Source organism: Delphinus delphis, chromosome 19, assembly GCF_949987515.2.
Source record: "Delphinus delphis chromosome 19, mDelDel1.2, whole genome shotgun sequence".
NCBI classification, from domain to species: Eukaryota; Metazoa; Chordata; class Mammalia; order Artiodactyla; family Delphinidae; genus Delphinus; species Delphinus delphis.
Window position 1 is genome coordinate 29,889,687 of NC_082701.1, and position 15,443 is coordinate 29,905,129.

Here is a 15,443-nt window from a genome sequence, read left to right on the forward strand (position 1 = left end):
CATGGGCTTAGTTGCTCTGCAGCATGTGGGATTTGGACCAGGGCTCGAACTTGTGTCCCTTGCATCAGCAGGCGGATTCTTAACCACTGTGCCACCAGGGAAGCCCTGTCTTTTGATATAGTCTATTTTCCCCTACTCTTTTAATTTTGAAAAATTTCAAACCTTGAGAAAATTTATAAGAATAGTATAATTAACACTCATATATCATTTGCCTAGATTCACCAACTGTTATCTGTTAATTATCTCTCTTCATAGGGGTATATATATATGTGTGTGCAATGTACAATATATATTATACATGATAATATATAAAATATATAACCACGTGTTTATGTAATCTATATAATTTTTACATATCATATTACACAGACACACCCCTATACAGAAAGATAACAGCTGGTGAATCTAGGTGCATGATATATGACTATTTATTATACTATTCCTGTAAATTTTCTCAAGGTTTGAAACTTTTCAAAGTAAAAAATATAATATATAATAAACGTACATAAATATAAAAAATACTTACACATGCATAAAAGTTTTTAGTTTTTGACTGAGCAGAGTTAGCTGCAGACATCATACTTCACTCCGAGATACTTTAGCTTCAGTTTCCTTACATGAACATGGACATTATTCTACAAAACCACAATCAGGAAACTTTACTTTTGAATATAGTCCATATTCAATTACTATTCAATAGTCTGAACAATATCCTTTACAGCTGCTTCCTTTCCCTCTCCACATTGCATTTATTTATTTATTTGTTTTTAAAGATTTAATTTTATTTATTTTTGGCTGCATTGGGTCTTCGTTGCTGCACGCGGGCTTTCTCTACTTGTGGTGAGCAGGGGGCTACTCTTCGTTGCACTGTGTGGACTTCTCCTTGTGGTGGTGTCTCTTGTTGCGGTGCACTGGCTCTAGCATGCAGGCTTCAGTAGCTGTGGCTCATGTGCTCTAGAGCACAGGCACAGTAGTTGTGGCACAGGGGCTTAGTTGCTCTGCAGCATGTGGGATCTTCCTGGACCAGGAATCAAACCCATGTCCCCCGCACTGGCATGTGGATTTTTATCTACCACTCCACCAGGGAAGTCCCTCTCCACATTGCATTTAACTGTAGTATCTCTTCAGTCTCCTTTAATTTATAACAGTTCCTCAGCCTTTTTATATAAGTATTTGCCTTTCTTCATGTTTATATTCTTGAAGAATTCCAGCTAGTTGTTTTGGAAAATGTTCCTCAGTTTGGATTTGAGTGTTCCTCCAGTGATCTTCCTACCTTCAGTCCTTCTCCTTGCCAGTTTATTTTCTACAGTGTTCTGGAGTTAGTCTTTTTTTTTTTTTTAATTATTTTTTAAATTGATGTATAGTTGATTTACAATGTTGTGTTAATCTCTGCTGTACGGCACAGTGATTCAGTTATACACATTCTTTTTCTTTTTAATATTCTTTTTCATTATGGTTTATCACAGGATATTGAATATAGTTCCCTGTGCTATACATTAGGATCTTGTTGTTTATCCATTCTAAATGTAATAGTTTGCATCTACCAACCCCAAACTCCCAGTCCATCACCCCCCCACCCCGACTCCCGCTCCACCACCCTTGGCAACCACAACTCTGTTCTCTATGTCTTTGAGTCTTGTTTCTGTTTTGTAGATAGGTTCATGTGTGCCATATTTTAGATTCCACATATAAGTGATATCATATGGTATTTGTCTTTCTCTTTCCGACTTACTTCACTTAGTATGATAATCTCTAGTTGCATCTGGAGTTAGTCTTTTAAAACAAAAATATGACCCTGATATTCCCTGTTTAAAAGCATTTGAAGGATACTTATCACCCACTGGATAAACCAAATTCCTTAGCATACCTTTCAAAGCTTTTCACAATTCAGCTCTAACAGCCCTTTGCAGGCTCATCTCTTCTAATGATTAACAGTTTGTACTTCAGGCAAACCAAACACCAGATACTTTCTATAGTGTTATCAGTCTTTCCCCCTGCTTGGGATATCCTCCTTCAGGTCAATTTATGTAGCCTTCCAGATTCAGTTACTTTTTTTTTTGCCACACCTTGCGACATGCAGGATCTTAGTCCCCCAGCCAGGGATTGAACCAGTGCCCTCGGCAAAGGAAGGGCAGAGTCTTAACCACTGGACTGCCAGGGAGGTCTCTCTTTGTCTTTTTGGTGAGTGCTTATAATCCTCCAGGTACTATGGTAGGTGCTAGGATACAATATAGTCTCTGTCCTTATGGAATGTTTACTGGCTGATACGTCATCTCTTTTGTGCTTCTATAGCACTTTATACACACCCTTATTGTGACATTTATTATATTGCATTGTAATTTTTGTTTGCATGTTTGTCACCCCACTGGATTTGAGTTTTTCAAGGGTAGGATAAATTTTATTCATCTGTTTCCCCAGGACCTAGAGTATAGCAGGCATTAAATACCATTTCATTCAATAAATGAATGAAAGAATAGCAAGTGTTCTCTATTTTGATTAAGGAATATGCTTTAATACCATTCCAGAAAATCTCTTGGTGAGGGAGATTTTTAATTCTTCAAATCATACTGCACCTTCATATGGTTAAAGGATGGGTCCAAAACTATTTCCAGTAGGAAGATGCAATAAATAATAGAGTAAGAATTACACACCTCTGCATGAGTTGGCACTGCTGCTTCTATTAAAACTCCACCCTGTGATACAAAAAAATGCTTTTGGTCAGGGGGTACTTACAAAGCTGTGGCAGCAACAGAAATTGAAACCAAGTCCTATGTCTAATTTATAATGAAAACTAATGCCCAGGTTTTTGTTCTTTTTCTTCTTCCTCTTTTGTTCCCTTTTGGCCTAGCCCATACCTGTTGGATCACGTTTGCATAATCAACAATAAGTAATGAAAGTCAGGTGCCTTAAGGCACAACTTTCAGATAAACATCACTGTTTATCTGCTGTTCTGAATTATCTTCCAGGGTAAGATGACCTTTATAGATTATGTTGACATAGATCCCGGGGGCCACAGACCACTGGACTAAGGACAGGGTAGACCGCAGATGACTAAGATGATTAACCTCAGCTCCTTTGTTCTTCCCCTTTAAAAACCCCTAACTCAGAGACCAGTTGGAGTGACTTGTCTCCCACTTCCTCGCCTGGCTCCCTGCAATAAAATCTTTGCTGCAAGCTCCCGCTGTCAGTTTGGCTTTCTGCACTGCGGGCACAGGAGCCCTTTGTTCGGTTTAAAAACGACAATTGGATTTCTTTAATATTGTCCTAAAACACATTTTTATGGAAAAACTGTGTTTACACTCCCACAAACAGCTTTCTGTCAATTAATCACTTTCCATTACCAGTTCAACTGATTCCTCTTGAACATCCATAGGGCTATTGCTGGTACTTGCTTATATCTAAATTACATTTTATGTTGTGCAGCATTATTTGGTTAGCTCCTGTCTTGTTTCTCTAGAGATTGCGGTTCCCTAAAGCTTAGTCCAGCACAGTACTAGTCACATAGAAAAAAGGACACACTTTTTAAACTGATACTCTCCCAGAAAGTCGGACGATATTAAGACTGTATTAAGGAACATAGTACTACTCCCTATCAAAAAGTGTATGTTCTCAAACTTAAAGTGCATAAGAATCACGGGGCGGGGGGAGGTCTTGTTAAAATGCATATTCTGATTCAGTAGGTCTGGGTGGAGCCAGATAATCTGTATTTTAAACAAGCAGCCAAGTGATGCCGATGCTGTTGGCCCGCGAACCACGTTTGGAACAGCAAATATGTAAAGGACTGTGCAAAAGGAAGGCGACTTTGCTCCAAAACATATTTTTGAAGAGCGTTAATTAAATAAAAGTATGATTAAAGTGGAGCCAGGCGGAGCACTTCTTACCCAGCCTTAAACCTCCTCTTTTCCGATCCGTCTCCCCTCCGAGTCCAGCGAAACTTCCCACCTCTGTAAACCGTAAGACCACAAGCAGCAACAGGCCCAGCTACGGAAGATGCGAGCCCAGGTAACGTAGAAAGATACCCCTGCACTTACTAGGCTAAGAGTCCGGGGATTCGATGGGGTCCCGGCAGTGGCCTCTCCCTCGCCATAAAGAAAAATTCAAAATTAAAACCTTATCGTGTAGGGACCAATCGTAGCCTTGGTCTTTCCACAATTCGCTCTGCGTGTAGTGTAGGATCACAGCTTGGCTTGTGATTGGCTGAGGTAGAGCCACACTCCGACCAATCAGAACCGAGGCGCTTCTTGTATGAATATGGAGGAAGGCGGGAGCGAAGTGGAGGGGAAGCTGGAGAGGAAAGGTGTGTCACGTCTTCTTTGCTGTTTCTGGAAGCTTTTGTGTAATTGGTTGGCTCTTCTTCCGATTACACCAATCGCAAGCTCTTCTCTGCTGAATTCTAACTGTGAAATTGAAAGTAGAGATGAGGGTGCAGCCAATGGAAAAAAAAAAGGGTACAGGAGCCAATCCTCCTGCGGCGTTTTGTGTCCTTGCCCAACAGGAAAAGGTGTTTCATGCGGAGGGGCGTTTCCCAGTCGCCAATGGGCGGGCGCCGGTGAAGCGGCGGAACCAATGAGCGCGAGACGTTGAATGACAGCTGTCCAATAGGGACCCTCAGTGCTAGTACGGTTTGCGGCTTAAGCGCCGCCGCGGTCTGAGGAATGTCAACTATTCAACATGGAGGCGGAGGTCGATAAGCTGGAACTGATGGTGAGTGTAAAATGAAGGAGATCTACTGGGTAGTTTATTCTTCCCCGATGGCCTCCAATGTGGAACGCAATTTGGAGTCGCCGGAAACCCTGGGCGGAGGAGGCTGGACTAGACTCGAGCTCCTCCTCCTGCACCAAAGGGAGTCGCCGCCGCCTGGTCTCTTAACCGCCGCGGGGGGAAGGGGTTACATCCGGGAAACTCGTGAAGGAAATGGCGGGAGATGCTGGGGGTCCGGGGCCTTTGGAATTCCTTGTTCCTCGCCCTCACCTTTCGCCTCTCAAGGAACTGTGGCTGGTGCAAACAGCGTTCTGTGTATTTCCACCAAAAAGACCTGACTGTAATGGTCTCTAAACGCCCCAAGAAGGGGAGAGGTTTTTCACAGTCCGAGAAAGGGGGATGGAGGGTGGGGAATAAACAGAGAAGGGGGGAGAGAAATCCCTTTAGGGCTGAAGCGTTCATATTCAGCCCAGGGCAGGCTGAGAAAGGATGCGAGAGTTGCGTGCACAACTTCCTAGCGGCCAAGGAAGCCCCTAGACCAGTTTGGCCCATCGGTGGGGGAGACGTGTGAGCCTTTGGAATCTCAACCACGAGCTTCTTTTCCTGGAGCGCGGGCGGGGGCTGGGACGTGGGAGGCTCCGCTGCTCTGGAGTTGCCTAGTTTCATTCATTGTGAAAGTAGGGGGCGGGGGCGAATAATTGGGAAGGACTCCCGCGGCTGCTTGGCCTGCTCTAGGGCGCCAAACTGGAGGGCCGTACTAGTTTTTTCTTTGGATTCTTCCCTCACTTGTCCTCTTTATTCTCTCCCTCCCATCCCTAGACTACCGGCTGGATCGCCCGCGCTTTTTTCTTAGTTCCCTTGTTTTATCTTCAGTCCCTTTACCCCCAACGCATTACGAGTGTTTGGATTGGGCTGGCTTCCTTTAGAGTGGGGAAGTTGGAGAATGCACCCATCATCGAACTCCTGTCCGTTTTTTTGTTAAAGAAAAACAACAAGATTAAGTAAAAAAGCCAAAATCTCCATCACAATCCTCTCCTCCCTGCCATTCCTTGGCGTTACTCCTTAAGTACCATTTGTGCCTGTGCTACTCTTCTCCAAGCGGAACCTTGGGTCTCTTTAATATCTGCAACGTGTAGTGATCTTGGAAGACCCTCACCCCCAGAAATTGCGAGACCTTGATATATCTTATTACTGTTTTCTTCTGATGTATTAATGAATTGTAGTGGCTCTCATATACAAAATTGACTTTCATTTGCTTCTAACGTTTTGAATTTTGATTTTCTTTGTGGGGTGTGTGTGTGGGAATTGGGAAGGTGAGAAATGGCAGCAAAGAAGGAAGAATTTCCTGCAGCTTTCCAAACCCTAAATAATGAACTTCTAGTTCAAAGTTTTGTTATTCTTATCATTAACTGTCTTTCAAAAAACAAAACAAAAAAACAGTATTAAGTATTGTAATTTGATTCTACCAACAGGCACAGATATTAACATTGTCTTGCCCATCTCCTCCATCATGAATTCCTCACTCCAGATGGATATTTCTGCCTAATTGTAAGATGCTAAATGATACTAATTCTGCTTTTAACAGTTTTTTTTTTCCTTCTCAAGTTGGCTTTTAATTTTGAGGTACCAATGAAGCCTTTTTTGAAGTTTGCATTAGAGTCAATAGTCTCACAGGACATGTTTAAGATTGAACACATTTTATTTTAAGGGGAAAGCAATTACGTGTACATCTTGAAAAAAAAGTAGGTTTTAGAAAATTATGAGGTAGCCAGACTCGAACTTTTAGGTGTTTGAATGATGGGGTAGTTTTTAAAAATTCTTTTTATGAGAGGAAGAGAAGAAAACAGATCTTCTTAAATTCCTTTTAACTAACTTAGTCATAACTTTTTTTTCCTGTTCAAATTATTAGTTTCTTTCCATAATCATTAGGGTTTAAAAATTGTATTTGAACAATTACACTTTTATTATTACTGCTTTGTACTGGCTGGGTAGTATAAGACCATACATCTCACCTTTAGATTTGCCATGTGCTTTTAGAAAAAAATGTTATATCTGTGAACTGGTTTATTTTCTAAGATTCCAAAGGTAAATGATTTCCTGTACAATCCTCTGAGTTTTGGTTTTATATTACTTGAATAAAGGATTTGTTGAGGAACCAATGTTGAATATTTAATAAGTGAAATAGAATACTTATTATCTAACTTTGAAAAGAAAGTACTTATCTTAATTTTTTAAGATATCAGACAAATATCCTGATCCTCTTAAGTTTAAAATTTTCATATATTTTTCTAGTTTTAACCTGATTCAGAAAATTAAACATTTGTTTTTTAAAATTTTATTTATTTTTTTCTTATTGCTTATCTGTTTTATACATATTAGTGTATACATGTCAATCCCAATCTGCCAATTTATCCCACCCCCCCATTTCCCCCCTTGGTGTCCATATGTTTGTTCTCTACATGTGTCTCTATTTCTGCCTTGCAAACAGGTTCATCGGTACCATTTTTCTCGATTCCACATATATGCTTTAATGTATGATATTTTAAACAATGGAAAGTGTTTTTGCATCAGTCAACATTATTAATGGAGGAATAAACTCATTGTAGGGTAATCTTTGTTCTATAACTTTTTTCCCTTCACTTATTGACTGAGTGGTATTTGGCTAGTGTCTTTCTTTTGTGATACAGGTAGAGATTGTACACAAAAGGTAGTGCAATGTGATACTATGATACTATTTCTATTTCTGTGTTGACATCTGACTTCACAATGGTTTCTTACCAGTTAAAAGGTTAGAATGTTAATTGGCTTGAATCCAAGGAAACCTCTTAAATCTCAGAGCCGTCTCCTCCTCCCATTATTATTTTCTCTTTGATTTTTCTGCGTTTGAAGGAAATGGAGATGTTCCTCTTATATTTAAGATGTTTTAGGGGTTATCTGAAATTTTAAAATCCCCTTTCATAGCATTCAGTTAAGTAGCTCTAATGGTATCCTGTTTACGAGACATTGATTCCCTGGAAGTCTGTGAACTCTTGATATAAGATGGTAAGTGCTTTTTATATTGTAGTTTAGATTCGAGAGAGATAGGGTTTATAGAAATTGGGAAATATTATTTCACTTTTCATTTATTTTCTTTGGTAATCTTACTCAAAAGGCTAGTTTTATATGGCAGTTAATCGGTCAATTGCTATGGAGGAGCTAACCAACACATCTCATGACAGAAATATTTTCACAACTTTGCCTTAAGTAGTAATTATAACCTGTTAATACCAGTCCTGAGGTATTAACAATACCCATGTGAATAACTTATACAGCTTATAACATATTTACAAAATTCCTTTCTACATCTATGCATGTTTTCAGTTTGCATATTAATCATAGGTTAGTCGTCAAAAACCAATACCACTTTGATATTTAAATCCTAGTCTTCTTTTTTTTTTCTTTAACATTGATATAAATGTTCTTAGGTTTTGGATGTCTTCTGTCCAAAGAGGCAACCCTTCTTTGTATTCTTTTCACTCTGAAGCTTCAACTGATGCAAGATGCTCTTGTGTGTCTTTCCTACCTATTACTGCTGACGAATGCTCTGACTTTATTGCACTACTGTACTTTACAGCTAGCAGTGCAATAGTATTGTCAAAGCATCTGAAAGCAGAATGTACACCAGAATTTTGGTTCTTGCCTTACATCTTTCTTCAGTGTCTGTGAGTAATTTACCACAACCTTTGTTGCTGAAAACTATATAATTTTATTACAAAGTATATGTTTTAGAAAGTTATAATTTGAAAAAAAAATGTTTTCAACTAATTAAAAATTCACCACTGTAATGCATTATGAAACACATTGAGAGGATACATTTTATAGCTAAAGTTGTTATGGCTTGTCTAAACAAGTAGTACTTTGTCATTTGCTTTCTGTTACAGATTTGGATAGGTTCTGACAAATCTCAGGTTTTCTTTAATTGAGTTTGAAGATGAATTAGTATGTGATGAATACAATCTTTGCTGTATATTTCCTGTGGTAACCTGCCTCAAATCTTAAGTGGTGTTAATTTTGTGTATTGTATAGTAAATGCTTGAGTTTAAAACTTTAGAATGCATGTCTTAATGTTCTTTTTGTAATTATGAGATATAATAAAATGTGACTCCATCACTTGTTTTTTTGTAATCAGTTTGAGATAATTTGCATAGAGTAAAACTCAACAGTTTTAGTTGTACAATTTCATGAGTTTTGATAAATGTGTACAGTCATGTAACCACCACCACCAGTCATGATATAGAACATTTCCCTCACCATAAAAAGTTCCCTTATGACCCTTTGCAGTAAACCTCCCAAACTCCCTGGCAGCCACAGACCTCTAGTTTTGCCTTTCCTAGAAGTTCGTAAAAATGAAATCATATACACAAACCTTCTAGTCTTTCGTGTCTGGCTTCTTGCACTTAGCATAATGCTTTTAAGATTTACCCATGTTGTTGCATGTATTAGGAGTTGGACCATTTTTATTGACGAGTAGTATTCCATTGTCTAGAATGTCACAAATTGTTTATCCTTTCACCAGATTATGGAATCGTTAATTGAAGATTTTGCCTATTATGAATAGTTGTTCTAAACATTATAATACAAGTTTTTATGTGGACATAATGTTTTCATTTCTCTTGGGCAGCATGATAAAAGTATGATTGATCTTAAAAGAAACTGCTAAAATCTTTTTCAAAGCTCTGTATTAGGGTTCCAGTTTCTCTAAGTCCTCACCAACACTTGGTACTATTGTCAGTCTTCTTCATTTTAGCCATTCTAGTAGGTGTGTAGTGGTATCTCATTATAGTTTCAATTTGCATTTCCTTAATGGCTAATGGTATTGAACATCTTTTCATGTGCTTATTTGAAGTTGGTATATCTTCTTTAGTGAATATCTGTTAAAATCTTTTGCCTATTTTCAAATTGAGTTGTCTGTCTTTTTATTATTACAAGAGTCCTTTGATTTTATCTATTTGCCTTCTCCCTTAAAATTTTTTGATGGAGTCCAGTTTATACATTTTATTCTTCTATGGTTTATGCCTTCTGTGTTCTATCTAAGAATTCTTTGCTTAACTCGAGGTCACAAATGTTTTCTTCTAGAAGATTTATAGTTTTAGTTTTTACATTTAGATCTCAGTCCATTTTGAGTTAAGTTTTGTTAGGAAGCCTTGAAATCATCTAGTATAAGGCTTCACCCATTGCTCTTGTTTTCTAAAACTTTTAAATTAATTTACATTTCCACATAATTTTTCTGTCAATTTCTATAAAAAAAAAGAGGTGTACTGGGATTATGTTGAATCTAAAGAACAATTTGGGGAGAATCGCTATCTTAACAATATTGAGCCTTCTGATACGTGAACATTATCTCTCCATTAATTAGGTCTTTTAAAATTTCTCTCAACAGTGTTTTGCAGTTTTCAGTTTATAGGTCTTACTTACTTTTTTTTATAACCTGCTTAGTGTGATTTTTTTAAATTAATTAATTAATTTTTGGCTGTGTTGGGTCTTCGTTGCTGCATGCGGGCTTTCTCTAGTTGCAGCAAGCTGGGGCTACTCTTCATTGTGGTGCACAGGCTTCTCATTGCAGTGGCTTCTCTTGTTGTGGAGCACGGGCTCTGGGGGCACGGGCTTCAGTAGTTGTTGTTCCCTGGCTCAGTAGTTGTGGCACACGGGCTTAGTTGCTCCGCGGTATGTGGGATCTTCCTGGACCAGGGCTTGAACCTGTGTCCCCTGCATTGGCAGGCGGATTCTTAACCACTGCACCACCAGGGAAGTCCTAAATAAGTCAATTCTTGATTCTTTAATTCATTGTTTTTGTTCTCATTTTATAAATGAGGAAATAATCTCAGTTTTCACTTAAGATTTTCATGTAGTGATTAGTGACTGTAAAATAAATTTAGCTTTTCAGAACAATTTATTTTTGTTAGGAGATGTGAGAGTTGTAGTAGTTCTTATTAATTCCTCCTCTCCTCTCTGTAATTTCTCCAATTTTAGATGATAGTACTTCATACTTTCTTTTGGTAAGTGTTACTAGGGCAGGCTGGTACCAGAGGCTAGAGATATTAAGGAACTTATCTGGGAGACATGGCTAAATACATTGAGACAGATGCCATGATGGGATAAGTAAATGTCAGTTGTTGTGGGGGCACATTGGAAAGAGGCACCTAACCTGGGGAAGGATTCTTGTTAGAGGTGAGAGGTAATCTGAGACTGGAAGGATGAGTAGGGATTAGCCAGTGAAGGAAACAGAAAACTTTCCAGGCAAAGGAAACAGTGCGTGTGAAAGTACAGAGGTGTTGCACAAGTGGGGGAAACCGCAAGTTGTCAGTACAGTTTTGAGATGGGGGGCAGGGGGGTTGAGATGAAGAACTAGTAAAATCAATTCTAGCTATTAAGTTGAAAACCTCCACCACACTTCCTTTATTACATTCTAAACATTTAAAATTATTGTAAATATTCATGTTCTGTAGTAATTATGAACCTATGTTCCTTAATTAAAAAAAAAATCTTATAAACACCCAGTTAAGGTTTTGGATAAAATATAGGGAAATTTAATGACTTCTGATAAAATTATATATTGATTTCTGTGTTCAGAATATAAACACCCAGTTAAGGTTTTGGATAAAATATAAACATATTACATATAAACACCCAGTTAAGGTTTTGGATAAAATATAGGGAAATTTAATGCCTTCTGATAAAATTATATATTGATTTCTGTGTTCTACACTCTTTATTGCTCTATTTATAAGGCATAGGATACCATAAATAACAGAGAAGTCTTTAAAAAAAAAAATAATGAAAAGGAGGACTTCCCTGGTGGCACAGTGGTTAAGAATCCACCTGCCAACGCAGGAGACAAAGAGTTCGATCCCTGGTCCGGGAAGATCCCACATGCCATGGAGCAACTAAGCCTGTGTGCCACAACTACAGAGCCTGCGCTCTAGAGCCCGCAAGCCACAACTACTGAGCCCGCGTGCCACAACTACTGAAGCCTGCACGCCTAGAGCCCGTGCTCCGCAACAAGAGAAGCCACTGCAATGAGAAGCCTGTGCACTGCAATGAAGAGAAGCCCCCACTCAGCAACACAGCCCCAACGATGAAGACCCAAAGCAGCCAAAAATAAAATTTTTAATTAATTAAAAAAAAAAGACTACGTTGTATAGTCTAGATTCTTTTTTTAAAAATGTATTTATTATTTATTTATTTAGTTTTGGCTGCGTTGGGTCTATGTTGATGCGTGTGGGCTTTCTCTAGTTGTGGCAAGCGGGGGCTACTCTTCGTTGCGGTGCGCGGGCTTCTCGTGGCGGTTGCTTCTCTTGTGGAGCACGGGCTCTAGGTGTGTGGGCTTCAGTAGTTGTGGCACACGGGCTCAGTAGTTGTGGCTCGTGGGCTCTAGAGCGCAGGCTCAGTAGTTGTGGCGCACGGGCTTAGTTGCTCTGCAGCATGTGGGATCTTCCTGGACCAGGGATCGAACCCTTTGTCCCCTGTGTTGGCAGGTGGATTCTTAACCACTGTGCCACCAGGGAAGTCCCTATTCTAGATTCTTTTGTAGGTATATTTTTATTTTTTCTAAACCAGGTTCATTCTATATATTATGAAAATCAAAATCTATCCCTGTAGTCTATTATGTGTCCATAGCACAGTTAACATAAATAACCTAAGATCCTGAAAGCTTAAAAAAAGTTAAGTAGACTACTTTAACTGATAAAGTCAGGCTCATGTGTACTACTCTCTTAATTGTTACATAAAAGTCTGCAGATTAGGAACTGATGAACCTGAAACTTCACACTGTCTTCTGCTTTGATGTTGTTATTTGCCTGAAATAACATGTCTGTAACTGGGTGCTTGTGCATATTGCTGCTTATCTGTTTCAGACAAGCATAGACATGTGTTTGTTCTCTCTGGAAGAGAGTGGATAATAGTCAACTCTCTGGCAGAAATATACAAAAAACCAATTTTGACTGTGTAGACATTAGAGGTGGCGCTCAACTGGTTAAGAGCTTGAAATATTTATTAAAACAGGCTTTAGAATGTTGTTGGATTCCCAGGCTGTTCTTTCAAATGAATAAATGTTCTTTAATCTATTCCCTTTTTTCACTGCATATTAAAAACCAGGGATATAGAAGTGAAAAGACAAGTCTCTTGCCAGCAAGAAACTTGAAATCAAATGGTGACACTACCATGCAAACAAATGATTGTAATATAAGACATGACTTGGTAAACTTTATCCATGAAAAAAATAAAATGAGAATAGATAAAGGTGTTTCTAAACCTGTATTGGAGAGATGGGAATGTAAGGAAAGGGGTGCTTTAAGTAGTTTCTTTGGTTGATAATACAGCTAACCTAGATCTAGGAGTGTTAAGATACCTAATTTGCCGTTAAAACAATGTTTCTATGGAAAATGTATTTCTAAGCCTAGCCACTGAGTCCAGAACATACCTCTACCAACTCCTCTCATCAGAGGCAAGGCTGCCGTATTTTCCCCCTTCATTTCCCTGTGTTTTGATGTTGAGACAGGCTCTCTCAGAAGACGATGTGTTTGGAGCTGGTCCTTTTGAAAGGGAGCATTTTTGTGGCAGTGGGAATCTATGGGTTTTTGTAAAGAGGAAATGTTTTTTTAAACTGTACTGCAATTATGTTCTTTTCTCCTTGCTGCCAAATACTTGAGTGGTATGTCATACAGTGTGCCTTTTATCTAAAGCCTTAAGCTTATCATAATAAAAACTAGTATGACGGAATGTTGTGTTTGTGAAATATGTGGCATGCTCTCTAAAACTCTAAATTATTTCCTGAAGTATTTTTTTCCCATTTGTACAGTATCATCCTTACAATCCCAGTCTTCTTCCAAGGATGTCCAATTGGCAGAATGTAATTTGGTGGTCTTTGGGGCTTTAACATTGATTTCCATGGACTTTTCCCAGCTAAATTGCATATTTCATTTACCACTCTTAGGATTGATATAAAACTTTTCCCATTTATTTTTATTACTGATTTAGAGAAAAACTGTGAATATGAATGCCTTGGGCTTTAAAAAATTCACTAGTTTTATTTTAAATATTCTAATATGCCTAAAAATAAGACAGGTAGCTAAAACTAATTAAACAGCAACCTCATTGTTTACAAGGCCTCCAATGTGAATGAAGTTTAGCAATATCATTTTGTTCCATTAATCAGACACTAATGAGTTTTGGAGACTGTCATAATTGGTCAGTAAATTTCCTACCGTGTAACTAGAAATTTTCCTGTTTATCACCAGATCCTAGAACCCTATCGATATTGTCTCTGCTGTGTAAATAGTTCTGAGTAGTGCAATATTGCTTATAGGGTTTTGGTGTTTGGGAAGAACAATGGGCAGGTTGCAGAAATGATGCAGCTGAAACTGAAGCAACAGTCATCTTTGTTTAGGAAGAAAACAAATAGTAGAAGCTACTTTTCAATACATACATTAAAATCTGAAACTCAAAGGTCAAATTTTTTTTTTTAAATTTATTTTTGGCTGCATTGGGTCTTCGTTGCTGTGCGCGGGCTTTCTCTAGCTGCGGCCAGTGGGGGCTAGCTACTCTTTGTTGTGCACAGGCTTCTCATTGCGGTGGCTTCTCTTGTTGCAGAGCACGGGCTCGAGGCACGCAGCTTCAGTAGTTGTGGCATGCGGGCTTCAGTAGTTGTGGCATGCGGGCTTCAGTAGTTGTGGCTCGCAGGCTCTAGAGTGCAGGCTCAGTAGTTGTGGCGCACGGGCTTAGTTGCTCTGAGGCATGTGAGATATTCCCAGACCAGGCCTCCAACCCGTGTCCCCTGGATTGGCAGGTGGATTCTTAACCACTGCACCACCAGGGAAGCCCCAAGTTTTTATATATTAGGAAAAAGAAACACTTTCATTAATTTTAACATTTTGACAAATTAAACTTTGGTTTATTTGTGGTATAATGATATAATAGAAGTTTAGTGTTGAAAGGGACTAGATTTCCATCTCTCTCATTTAATAGGAGAGACTCAGAGGGAAGGTACTGGAGGCCACATAGCTGGTTAGTGAGACCAGAACTAGAACTTCTGCCACATATCTCAATCCTCTTATTTTCTTTTCTTCTGTACCAGACTACCAGGTTATATTCAGAGAGAATTTTTTAATGGACTAACTGCAGAGATATTAGATTTAAAACTTAAAAAAAACTGTTTAAATTTAATATTAGGTAAAGTCTTTACATTTTTCCCCCATCTATGTGATTCTTATTGGATTTAATGTCATGTATAACTTTGGTCTAACTACATAAAAACAGAGTAATGAAAATAGAACTAGAGGGAAGTCACTTAGACTATTTCTTCATTTATAAAATGAGGGGTTCAGATCAGAGAATCTTCATTGTTTTTCTCTTTCTCAACATTGCATTGGCACCCTTTTTCCTTTTTTGTCCCCTGCTTAATCCACAGCCCACTGACTTCGCTAATAAGTAAATACTTCCCCTAGGTTTTATCACAAAATGTTCTGTTCAGTTCTTCAAGGAGGATAACATTCTACTCTCAAACTGTTTTTCCTCTTTTAAAAAAGTTTTAAAATTGTGGTTAAATACACATAAAATTTACCATTTTAGGCATTTAAAATGTAAAGAACTCAGCAGTGTTAAGTACATTCTCATCATTGTGCAACCATCACCACCATCCATCCCCAGAACTTCATCTTTCCAAACGGAAACTCCACATGTTAAACAATAACTCCCTATTCCCTGTA

General features: G+C 38.5%; 1 protein-coding gene across 1 annotated transcript in view; it reads left to right on the forward strand.

Moving 5' to 3' along the window:
- The first annotated feature begins 4,725 nt into the window (after positions 1-4,725).
- SKA2 (spindle and kinetochore associated complex subunit 2) overlaps positions 4,726-15,443 on the forward strand; it is a 31,113-nt gene continuing 20,395 nt past the window's right edge. Inside the window, 2 exon segments of the mRNA XM_059998209.1 lie at positions 4,726-4,821; positions 4,824-4,887. Of these exon segments, the coding sequence (XP_059854192.1) occupies positions 4,752-4,821; positions 4,824-4,887 (134 nt within the window). The 5' untranslated portion in view covers positions 4,726-4,751.